We start from the raw sequence: 12,911 nt of genomic DNA, 5'->3' as shown, positions 1-12,911 counted from the left end.
TGATTGAATTTAGGTCCCATCATTCTTGATTTATACTTAATTCTTCACAACTATTACTTATTATTTCACTTTCCCTCAGCATTTCTTACTATTTTTGAGGAACTGCTTTGCTGAAAATATAAAGAATTCATGCAAAACAGCTAAAAATGCGTTTTTTTTTATCCTAGAGGATCTTCAATAATGTATCAATTGTAAATATTGGAATCCAATTCAGCATGGGAACATTTTTTTGTTTGTTTTGTTTTTGGAGGGGGGAAGGCAGGGCAATTGGGGTTTTGACTTGCCCCAGGCCCCACAGCTAGTAAGTGTGTCAAGTGTCTGAGGCCGCATTTGAACTCAGGTCCTCCTGACTCCAGGGCCGGTGCTCTACTCACTGAACCACCTAGCTGCCCCTATGGGAACATTTTTTGAGAACACAAAATTAATGTTTGTAAAGAAAGGTTAAAAAAGGTAGGCTAAGATGTTTGGTTTCCCAGTGAAAAATTCATAGGATCACTCTTTGTAAATGGAGAAATAGAATCCATTCTGAGCCTCCTGAAATCAAAGTAACAGCAGTTGCCACTCCATTTCCATACTTTCTGGGATGTTCAAATGACTAGAACAAAGCAATAGGGCTGGTCATCCTTGGTCTCTATTTTTAAAATCTAGCTAGGCAACTAGGAAAAGCCTATCCCAAAGTCTAGTTGCTGCTAGATATTTCTTTTTCTTTTCCTCATGGACCTAGTCCTAAGTAATCCACCATCAAGGTGAAAATCCCATGAAGTATTTTTGGAGTTGGTAGCTACAATTCACAAAACTTTTTTCTTGGTTTTATGTTAAGTGCATATGTCTTGCTACTTTTAGCATTAGGAGCCTTGACAGTTTTTCTTCTGAGCCAGGAATAAATCTAAGGAATTAGAATATATTGTCATTAAGTTCACTGCTATTTATCTTTCAAATGTTTATTATTCACCTCCTCCCTTTCTTTCTCTCCCCTTCTTCCCTCCTTCCCCCCATTTTTAAGAGTCTTAGGTCACAGACTTTTAATAATAAGGATTCGGGAGGGTCAGTTTATCTCCATTTTCTTTTGTGTACAAAATAAAAATACAACTATAACTGGTAATAACACATTTATTGAAGTACCCTGATGTATGACTGGGAGATGTTTTTCACTTTTCCAATGATTGCATTAGGTCATAAACATTTAAAATGCCAGAACTAAACCTCTAGTTCATTGTGACATAGGTAAACAGAAATGGTACCACATAAAAAATATTATACTCTTATGACCAGTAATGTCCTTTGGTATGACTTTGAAAAAGGACCACATATTCTGTAAGGTCAAAGAACCTAAAGAACACACCAATATTTGTAATATCCCACGCGTCCTTTCTGATGAAGACTGGTAAGTTTAGATTTAATATTCACCATACATTAGGAACTCAATACAAACTTTTGGGACATACAAACTTTTAAATATTTTACGGGGTTTACGTAAAAGGCCAATTTTCAAAAGGCTAGTGTGGACAATGAGCTCAGTCCAGAATTGAGTGGGAAGAAGAAACTCGGTTGGATCACATTTGCAGTGCTTTCAATGATCCCAAAGTGTTTAGTGCTGCCAAAATCCACATTTTTAACATCAACATTTTTTTATTGATGTTGTATGGCTGTAGATCATGAAACAGACTTGGAAGAATCAAAATTATAAGAAAACCAAAAGGGCACTGGAAAGATACAGAATAAGTATAAGTAGGTTGCAGCATATTGTCAACACTGACTTGCCCATGAGAAATAGGATAAAAAACATCACTGACGACATGAACAGAGTGGGCTAGTCATGTAGCAAGATGGAAAGACAAGAAATGGATAGCCTGAGTGCTACATTAATTACATTTATAAAAAACCCAAAAGCTAGAAGAAGGCCTCCAGTGCACTGTATGGATGGATCTTCTACGGAGGACCCCTAGAAAGACATTGACAAGAATTGCACAGGTTGAGAAGGCATGGAGGGGTCGCTTTCTGCATAGGTGGAGGCAATTATCATTGATCAATCAAAATAACCTGGCTCCAGCCTGCAATTTTATCACCAATGTACTCATTTTAACAACACTATTATTATAAAAAGCCTTTATTAATCAAAGTCAAGAATAGTCAATCAGTTGCTGCACAGCTTTTATTGGGTAATTTTCATCATTACCCTTTTGATTTCAAAGAAAACAATGATTTCTTGTTTGAGGAAATTGGACCAAAATGATAAAGACAATTGGCAGGATTGAAAAAGCTACACTTTTATCATTAGAAGGTAACTCGGATGGTTTCCAAATCCAAGGAGCTTCATAGCATGACCAGACTTCTGTGCTTCCTCCCTGTACAAAAGTTGCTTTTCAGGGAACTTTTTATTTCTAACCTCAACTATTATTTATAGCATTGATTTTTAAAGGTGCCTGATAATAGGGTACTCAAGAATAGACAGAACTGGATATAAAGATACTATGTTGTGCACTAAGTTTTAAGATTTATGTTGTTTTCACTTTCCTAACACCACAAACTTACATGCTGTTTGAAACAGGGCAATATACAAGTATTCTCAGAAATTACTATAGCTATTGAATAAAAACTTAAAAAAGGAAGTCACCTCCAAAAAACTAATTTAATTGGCCAACATGTTGTGCATTTAGTTTCTTTGGAGATTAAAGTGCAGGTTGTGAAGTGGCATAAATAACGCAGTCAAACAGTATCACTGACTTAATGATCCATAACCAGACGTAATGCACATTATAAAGTCTTTTCATGTGCTATTTTCACTTAATAAGTTGTAACATTTCTTTTAGCTCACTGGTTTTAAGCATGACTTTCCTTCCTTGCCTTACCCATGTTGAGAGCCAAATGGAGTATTTCCTTTAGCATTTTAACAGGTCAAAGGTGTATCTGTTTTGGAGCTACTAAGTTGTTTAAGGCCAGCTTCTGTAAAAGTTCAATACTATTAAAAAAAAATTGTAGAAAAAGTGGCTTCCAACAGTGGCTATCAAGTTGAGTTTCAGGGAATCCTACAAGGTTTCTTTAAAAAATATGATTAATAACATGTTCAGATGTCTGTTCTGTCATCTATGGAGCCCAAACACAACAGAGAACTCAGGCTTCGGAGCAGGAAAGGATTTTAAAGACCATCTAGTCAAAATCGTTCACTTTACAGATGAGGAAACTGAGGCTAACAGGTGACATGACTTGCCCAAAGTAACATAGGTAGCAGTTAGGATTTGAAACCAGGTGCTCTGACTATAAATCCAGTACCCTTTCCACTAAACCACACTGCCTCTCCCAATCAGGAGCTTGAAAAAATAATGCAGATAGGTAGATTTCATAACATGAAATTTTTAAACTACCGTATAAGGGATTAAATAATGTTCACATACAAAAACACAAAGAAAGGATCCTAAGGTTGAAAATCCTAAATTCCTTGTGAGTGTCTTTTCCATATTATAGCTCAAAATCCATTTTAGCATAATGAACTTACTAACGAGTATGGTCCATAAAAACAAAGCAACTTCAATGAGAAGCAAGCTCTCCTGGAAAAGGCTCTGGAAAACAGCTGGGATACTGCAGTACAAACTTATTTATTCTGTCAAGTGATTTCCTAGTACAACATACTTACATCATACTGTTTACCATTCTAGTTAATGACAATTCAGGGCAATATGATAGCTTTCTTGATGTATGAAAAACTTTAGTGGATCAAAGTAATTAGTGTCTACCAGAAACTTAAATGAAAATCTCCTATCTTATTTTTTCAGTTTCTTAGAATTTTTGCAATTAAAAAATGAGCAATGGTGTCTGCAGTGCCTACCCCTCCTTCCTTAAGTGAAAGTCTGTTAACAAATGCAATTCAGAAAGTGCTAAATTTAGATGTCCAAAATCCCAACATATGAGAAAAAAAAATTAAATTCCCTTTAAGGAAAGGACTTTTTTTGCTCAAAACAAGTAGCATCCAACAAAAAATTATAAATAGCATACAAGAACTGGTTTCCTTAGAATTATTAAGTATGTCCCATTTGTTCTTGTAGTTAAAGAACACTTCTGTAATATGATGGAAACACCAGGGAAGGGTAATTTGTAAATGGTAAACTGGTTTGGTCTGGTTTTAATGTGCTTAATGTTAGAAACTGATTTGTTGGTGATCAATTATTTTCTAATATCCTGATTGCTTATTACAAAAACCACCTGTTCATATCCACTAAGGGGAGACTAATGGTCAAATACCTAGATATTCGGAACATTAGAGAGAAAAATAAGAAAGGAAGGTCAGAATGGAGGTGATTTAAGAAATAAAAGTGAAATCATAGTGAAGCCTTAAGTGGATAGTGTACCAAACAAACCTTTCCCAGGAGTACAGACTTTGTGTAATTCATTAAGACCTGTTAAAGTAGTCATCTTAATAATAAACTAAGACTGTTAAATGCATAATCATTATAATTGATAAATATGTATTCTATCTCCTGAATTCTAGAAAAGCAGTCTTTAGCAAAGGCCATAAAGTATTCCAACAGGCCTCCACCCCAGCTATGACATCATAGATAATTTAATAACAAAAAAGAAAACTAGCTGAGATGAATTCCAACCTGGGACTTTTACCTGTGTTGATAAATATGTTTTATGGAAATTGTTAGTTTATCTCTCCCCAAAACAAATTATAAGGATAGCTATTAAAGATCCTTACTTAAAACATACATTGTAAATGGGATTTCCAAGTTAGGTACTACTGATACAAATTTAAGGACAATTATGAATGGATAAGAAAAATTTTACTTTTGTTGGGTTAATTACTAAAAAGTATAACCTCACCATATTGGACGGATGCAAAAAGGTGGTAAACCTTGTGCTTTATTAAGCTAAGATTCTTACTCATACCTTAGACTTAATTTAGATGTCAAACTCCCACAAGGAAATAGATACTTTTCCATGCTACACCTACATGTATTTCAATTTCACTGAAGCCCAAGGCAACAGTTGCTTAAAAGAACGTTTAACAGTCAAATGATAGCTGTATAGTACATTAAAAAATAAAACAAGGACAGTGATATCTGTATAATGTTTCAAAAATATACAACTGGGAAAAATAATCACTGTACACAACAACTTAGAGGTTGTTAAAGTGACCAATCAGAAGATTGAACAGTGCAAGACATGCTTTTCCAGTTACAAGTTTAAAACAGGAGTGCAAAAGAAATTAAAGCTTTTGTTTAAGTATTAGGATAAGGAAAGCTTGAATATAGTTATTAGTATTAAAAAGCTTCCCCTGACTATCCTCCCCTCCCCCAATGAAATGATATAAATGTCTTTTCATCGTACAACCATTTTCTTGAATGGACTTTGCTTCACTGATGAAAGAGTTATACAGATAAGCAGTGTCCACTACTCAGTCATCACATTTTGACCTATGGGCTGACACAGTAGTGTGATAAGACAGTACTAGTAACCAGGGATCCTACATATACAGAAAGAGCCTTGAAAGTTGGATTTCTGCCTTAGCCAGAGTACCTGAATTTGCCAGGGAATGGATAATGCAACAGGCACCAGTACTGTACAACCCCCATAGAAACAGAGATCAAATGAACTAGTATATTTCCCCATTAAAGGCTAAAGCTCACCTCTGCCTGATGTAATGAGAGCAGATGTTAACTAGGGTACTAAGAACTAAGAAGCTTCTTTCTTTATCAATGGGAAATCTAGAGGTTCAAGGTCAATGCCAGTGCAAGTGCTCTTGAGTGAGCTAAAAAGGCCGTGCATGCATCTATCCATGCAAATGTAGGACCTGGTTCCAACAGAGAATTGAAATTGTGTATATAATAGCTGGATGAGTCCCTTGCCAGTAGTCTACAAAAATATATAGTCAATACTGTAGAGGTCTCTTCTGCAGTCAATACTGTAGAAGTCCTTTTCAATCACCCATTACTTCAATACCAAAAAGCATTAACTACTTTTCAGACATTCCAGACAAAGGTCACTTGTAACAAAAAGTCGACTTGTTTTTTATACAAGATAGTGTCCATTTAAAAAGTAGGTCTTTCCTTTCAAGTGAACAGGACATTTTCTGTACTTAAACTTAATTTCTAGTCTGTCAAGATAGGGTTTATTTAAGATCCTTATTTAATGTGCATATATGCAGAAACACAAATAAATTTACTTTAACACATCATCTGCACAGAAAAAAAAGGTTAACTCCTCAAAACATGATAGAGTGTGGGTCTAGTTATTACAAATCTATTGCAAATTAAAAACATCCTGTGCATCAGTCCACCCAGACAGAAAGCAGGAAAATGTCCCAACAATGAATAAATGTCAAAGTCTAAGTTGTGTTCTGAAGACCGAGCAGCCTAAAGGACACCATGCTGCTAAACCCAAGTATCCATGTGAGCATGACTGCATGGGCTGCTAAGCCATGCCTTTTTGGAGCTATAACTGAATTCCAAGTTATTTTCTATTTCGAAGGCGTTTAGATTTCCTAAGAGAGTCTATGGCTTCCACTGCCTTTCTCCGTTTCCGAGGAGACTCCTCATTTGGCCCAGACCCTGAGGAATTTCCTACTGCGCTTTCCATGACTTCTCGAAGCTTTCGTTCCAGCTCTGCCAAACGAGCATTCTGTTCTCCTATGATTTGGGTTTGCTCTAGCAGTTTCTGGTCCTGATCTTGAAGCTGTTTCTGTTGTTCTTGCACTTTAGTGCGAAGCTCAGAAATTTCACGCCTGAGTACAGTTACACCAGCACCATTTGTTTTCACTTGCTGCTGAAGTTTAGTGACCTCCTGTCTTGAAGGATTTTGTTTGGAGAAGAGCTGCATTGTTGTTAGGGCTGCAGAAGGTCCTGGAACTGTGGCAAAAGAGTTGTAAGAGACACAAATTAATTATTTTTTAAAAAAATTACTTTCTATAAAATTTATACTTGATATAGCCAAAACTTTTTGAATACTATATTCTAGCCTATATAATACAAAGAAGCTGGTTAACCTGATTTTGTAAATTATTTTTAGTTCTCAAACTCCAAACTATCATGGCAATATTTAGATTGTACGAAAACATTTAATGATATATATTTGTGCTAGTAAAAATTGTAAACACTTGCACTACTTTAGTAATTGTTAAATATTTTAAAACTACAAGTAAAAATGGAAAATAATTATCTGAGAAATAACTTTTTAATAAAAGTAAAATGATCGGCTGAAATGGACACACGGGTCTTCAGGGATGTCTGCAGGATGCAATAAGAATTATCTCTGAAGACTACAGCCAACTTCTAAGCCAAGTGAAAGGATATGTAATGGACAAGTCATATAGGACCACAACATTTTTTGACATCTAGGGTGGTTTGGGAAGACATTTTAGCATTGGAATTGTTGTTATAAAATAGATGAATACCATAAAACACCAACATTATACTACCTTTATACTACATAATACCATTTAAGGTGTAAAGCCTATTAAACTATAAGCCTGCATTTTACACAAACCTTTTATTTATGGAATCAGTGACTCTTAGAGCTAGAATAGAGAATACCTCACCCACACCACTCCTCTTATAGGAGGGACCAGAGAGGTGAAGTCACTTATCTAAGGACACACAGCTATTAGGGAGCTGGGACCAAAATAGAGCTCTCTAAGCCTAGTATTCTTTTTCTGCTTACCTACGTTGCTATTTATCTAGACCACTCAGTTCGGGGAATGCTTTCTGTCACCGTTCTGTATTTGGATAGGATTATTTTCAATTCAGTAAACATTTATTAAGCACCTGTTAGGTTCCAAGAGCTGGGTATACAAACAGCCTTCAAAGAGCTTTATACTTTTTATGGGGGGCAGAGTGGGTGGAATAACATGAATACAAACATCACCGATAAAGTCTGGAAGGATGGGCATCAGTAATTCAGGGATGATAGGATTCTTCTAGGAAGCGCCCTTGACCCGAGCTTGGAAGGAAGCTGGGGCTTTCACAAACTGCTGATGTGGAGGGAGGGCAGATGTTCTACAGATGGGGGCGGTTTGTGACAAGATAAAGACAGGGGAGATGGGAAAGCAGTACAGAGGAAGAGCAAGAAGACCAGCTTGGCTGTAGCCTAAGAATACCTGAAGGGGAATGATGTGTAGTATACTTGCAAAGGTGGGCTGAAGGCAGATTAAGAAGGGTTTTAAAAGCCAAACTGAGGTATCTGCATTTTATCTTTTCTTTTGTGTGTGTGTGGGGGCAGGGCAATTGGGTTTAAGTGACTTGCCCAAGGTCACACAACTAGTACATGTGTCAGGTGTCTGAGGCTGGATTTGAACTCGTCCTCCTGACTCCAGGGCCAGTGCTCTACTCACTGCACCACCTAGCTGCCCCCTGCATTTTATCTTAATGACAATAGGAAGCCATGGAAATTTCTTGGGCAGGAGAGTAATAAGGTTAGATCTGTGATTTAGAAATTTCACTTTGATTATACCAATCAAACTATCATAGGATTATTTTGAAGAACTAGGAAAACAATGAAATTCTTTTGGAGGGGAAAAAAGATAAAAAATCTCAAGAGAAATAGTGAAAAAAGGAGTGAAGGGAGGATACTAGCACTAAAACACAACATATAGTACAAAGCAGTAATCACTGAAGTGATTTAGTCCTGGTTAAAAAAGAGAGGTCAATAAGTGGAAAAGATTAGGAACACAACGTATTGAAGCAAACAAACATGGGAGCACGAATCCAAAGACCCCAGTTACTGGGGGAAGGACTCACTCCGACTAAAATTTCTGGGAAAATGGACAGAAATTAGGTGTAGACCAATATCTCACACCGTAAAGGAAGATAAATTACAAAAGGATACATTACTTAGACATAAAAGGTTACATCATAATCAGATCAGAGGGGCAAGGAATAAATTACCTTTCAGATTTTTGGGTAGGGGAAGAGTTCATGATTAAATGAGCATTAGAGAAGATGAAATCAACAATTTTGATTATACAAAATTTAAAAGTTTTTGCACAAAAAATCTAATACAGCTAAAATTAGATAGGAAACAGGTAAGGGGGGAAAAATTTCTTTAGCATTTTTCTTTATAAAGGCCTCATATCCAAGATATATAAGGAATGAATTCAAATTTGTAAGACTAAGAGACATTTTTCAATAGAGGATCAAAGGATATGAAAATGCAGTTTTCAAAAGAAGAAACCCAAGCTGTCAACCACCATATAAAAATGGTACAGATCACTAATGATTAATGAAACTTAAAGCAACTCTGAGGTTCTCCCTAATACCCACCATATGGGCAAAACTGATAAAAGAAGAAACTGACAAATGTTGGAGGGGCTACAGGAAAACAGGCACACTAGTACCTTGTTGGTGGACCTGTGAATTGGTCCAGCTATTCTAAAAAGCCATTTGGAACTATATCACTACTAAGTCTATACCATGGAGAGATCAAATAAAGAAGAAAAGGACCTATATATGTACAAAAATACTCATAGCAGGTTTATTCATTGAAGCCTTAAACTAGAAACTAGGGAATTCCACCTATGGGGAACAGATAAACAGATTATGTCATATGAATTATCATGGAATATTATTTCAACATAAAAAATGATTAAATGGATAGTTTCAGAGGAAGCTAGGAAGACCCCCGGTGAAATAAGGCAGAGTAAAGTGAACAGAACTAGAGTAATTTATACAACAACATCATTATAAATAAAAACAACCTTGAAAGACTTTAGAACTCTGACTGATGAAACACTATGAGTCCAAAGGACTGAAGATAAAACACACCTACTTCTTATCAAAGAAACGATCGACTTGAAATTCAGAACCAGACATATATTTTAGATACGGCCAATGTAGGTTTTTGTTTTGTTGAACTATTAATATTTTTATGAGGGCTTCTTTTTAAAAAAATTTTCAACTGGGGGGAGTGGGAGGGAAAGATAATAAATGTTTAAAATAAGAAAAAAAGGAATTTCACTTTGACAGTTATGGAGAGGATGGACTATAAAGGAATAGACCAAAGGCTGGGAGAGGTGAGAAGTAATAAGGGCTTTAACTAGGACAGTGGCTTTGTGAACTGAAAGAAGGGATAGATGGGAAATATTAATGTAGAAATAAAGGTGACAAGACTTGGCAACTGATTGAATGTAAAAGGCTGGGGGTGGGGGAAGGAAAATAATTGAGGATAACCTCAAAACTATGAACCTGGATTAAAGAAGAATGGTGGTGCCCTCCACCAAAATGGCAAAAATAGGAAGAGTGAGTTTTGGGGAAAAGATAATGAGTTCTCTTTTGGACATGTTAGTTTGAGATATTTATCGAACAATTCAGTTGTGGGTGTTCAACAGACAGTGATGTGGGAGTGGAGTTTAGGAGAGATGCAAGCCTTCTGTATGGAGATCAGGTAGTGATCTATATCAACATAATAGCTGAACCCATGAGAAATCATCAAGAGAATGAGTTCGATTTGGTTTTATTTTCTAGCCAGATGTTTGAGAATGAAACCATTTGTATGTTAATATGCTCTGATAGCAAAACCTACTATTATTATCATTTTGATTTTCCATATCAGAATTAATCACTTGCAAGACATATTAAGGGTAACATTCTAGTACCAACTTTCTTTCCTTTCCCTTACTGGTATTTCTTTAAGACTTTTCTCTGAGTCTACTGTTGTTATTCCATGTTCTACTTCCTTTCTGAAAACTTCATCTTTAAAAAATTTATAAAAGCACTAAAGTAAAAGTGGCAATCATAAACATTTTTCATGCTGTTAAAATTAGTCCAGCACCCTTTTTGGACTTTGACCTGTTACATCAAATGTTGCCAAAAATCAAAACCACGACAGGTTTTCTTTAATCAGACAAATCACTACACATTTACTATATATCTCAAGCTTATCTATCTCAGGCATTGTGTTAAGTACTGGGATACAAAGAAAGGCTGGAAAACAGTCCATACTCTGAAGGAACTCAAATTTTAATGGAAGACAAAATGCAAACAACTATGTATATACAAGATATATACTGGGTAAATAAAATATAATCTCAGAAGGAAAGCACTAGCTTTAAGGGGGATCAGGAAAGACTTCTTGCAGTAGGTGGGATTTTAACTGGGACGTGAAGAAAGCCAGAGAACCTAGGAGCCATAGCAGAGATGAGAAGAGCATTCCAGGTATGGGGTACCATCCACTGAAAATGCAGAGTTAAAAGACCAAGTGTCTTGAACAAAGAGGCCAGTGTCACTGGACTGTAGAATATGTGAAGAAGAATAAAGTGTAAGGAGACTGGAAAGGTAAGAAGGGGCCAAGTTACGAATATATGGCCAGAGGTTACATTAAAATGCCATTTAGCTCTCTGCCCTGCCACCCCTCCATAATTAAATTCTAAACTATTCAAAATAATTACCCTATTGTTATTGTTATTGATGTTTAATACAAAGGCAGTGTGGCTTAGTGGATTCAGAGCTGACCTTGGAGTCTGGAAGACCTGGTTGAAATCCTGGCTATTATTACTGGTGTGTGACTCTCAGGAAGTCACTTAACCTTTTAGTGCTCTAGGCCCCTCCTCTACTGGTAGAAGGAATTTTCTCTCCTGGGAGTTTCTTATACCAATGAAATCACAGGTCCAGTCCCTATTCAGTCTCTAGTCTAATATTAATAATTAATGTCCAAAAGGTTCTAAGTTTATTTGCTTTAGAATGGAATTGACCCATAGATAGTCTCTAGGAAAAACTGAATTAATAAAATTGTTGTTGATATATTTTATTTTTACATCAATCAATCAACAAGTATTTACTAAATCCTTACTATGTGCCAGGCACTGCTAGTAGGCTCTGACAATACAATAAATAATCCCAAATCTCAAGAAGTTTATATTTTAATGGGATAGACAAGCATACATGGGATAAACATAAAGAGGATAAATGCAAAATATATAAGGTAGTTAAACAGAATATACAGTGAGGCTGGAAAAGATAGACTGGGGCCAGATTATAAAAGGCTTTAAAAGATAAATAGAGGAACTGATATTTTACCCTCCAGGCAACAGGGAACCATTGAAGTTGACTGAGTAGTGAGTGATATGGTCAGATCTGCCTGAAAGTAAAATTACTGTGACAGCTACATAGAGAATGAACTAAAATGGTGAGAAGCCTTTGAGGCAGGGAGTCCAATTAGGAAACCATTGTAATAGTCTAGAGAGGAGGTGATAAGAAACTGAACTAAGGTGATGTCTGAGAAAGGGTCTGAAATAAGAGATGATGTGGATGGAAAATGGCAAGAGTTGGCAAGTGAACTGAGAAACGGGGTAGGGGAGGGTGAGGGGTTAAGGACACCAGTAAAATTACAAATCTTGAAGAGAAGAACGGGGAAATTTGGAAGGAGGAGTTTGATAGGAAAGATCATGAGTTCTGTTTTGGACATGGTGAGTTTGAGATGCTTATTATGTTCAATAGGTGGTTAATGATGCCCATGATTAATTAAAGCTCAAGGGAAAAAACTAGAGCTGCCTACATAAGCCTGAATTTCATCCTAAAGGTGATAATTAAACCCCATAGGAGCAAATTTGGTGACCAAGAGTGAGAATGTAATCAGAATAGACTACAGCCTAGGTCTGAACCTTGGGGAAACCCACATTTGACAGGAAGGATGGATTATCCAATGTCAAATGGCACCAAGATAAAAAAAAGATGAGGAGTGGGGAAAAGACTGTCAAATTTGGCAATTAAGAAACCAATGGTAATTTCGAAGAGAGCAGTTTCAGTTAAGTGATGAGCGTGAAGCTAGATTGCAAAGGACTGAGAAATGAGAGGAAAGAAAATTGAAACAATGAATGTAGACAAGATTTTCAAGGAGTTTGAGTGAGAATGGAGGGGAGATATAGCATGATAGCATAAAGGAATGGTAGGATATAGTAAAGGTTTTTTTTAAGGTGGGGAAGAAAC

The 12,911-nt window shown here is 36.3% G+C and overlaps 1 protein-coding gene across 1 annotated transcript in view; it reads right to left on the bottom strand.

Moving 5' to 3' along the window:
• Nucleotides 1–1,092: 1,092 nt before the first annotated feature.
• FBXO28 (F-box protein 28) overlaps nucleotides 1,093–12,911 on the bottom strand; it is a 61,637-nt gene continuing 49,818 nt past the window's right edge. The window contains exon 5 of the mRNA XM_036754694.1: nucleotides 1,093–6,842. Within this exon, the coding sequence (XP_036610589.1) occupies nucleotides 6,448–6,842 (395 nt within the window). The 3' untranslated portion in view covers nucleotides 1,093–6,447. The remainder of the gene's footprint in view (nucleotides 6,843–12,911) is intronic.

Source organism: Trichosurus vulpecula, chromosome 4, assembly GCF_011100635.1.
Source record: "Trichosurus vulpecula isolate mTriVul1 chromosome 4, mTriVul1.pri, whole genome shotgun sequence".
Classification (NCBI taxonomy): Eukaryota; Metazoa; Chordata; class Mammalia; order Diprotodontia; family Phalangeridae; genus Trichosurus; species Trichosurus vulpecula.
This window is presented reverse-complemented; position numbering and strand designations above follow the sequence as displayed.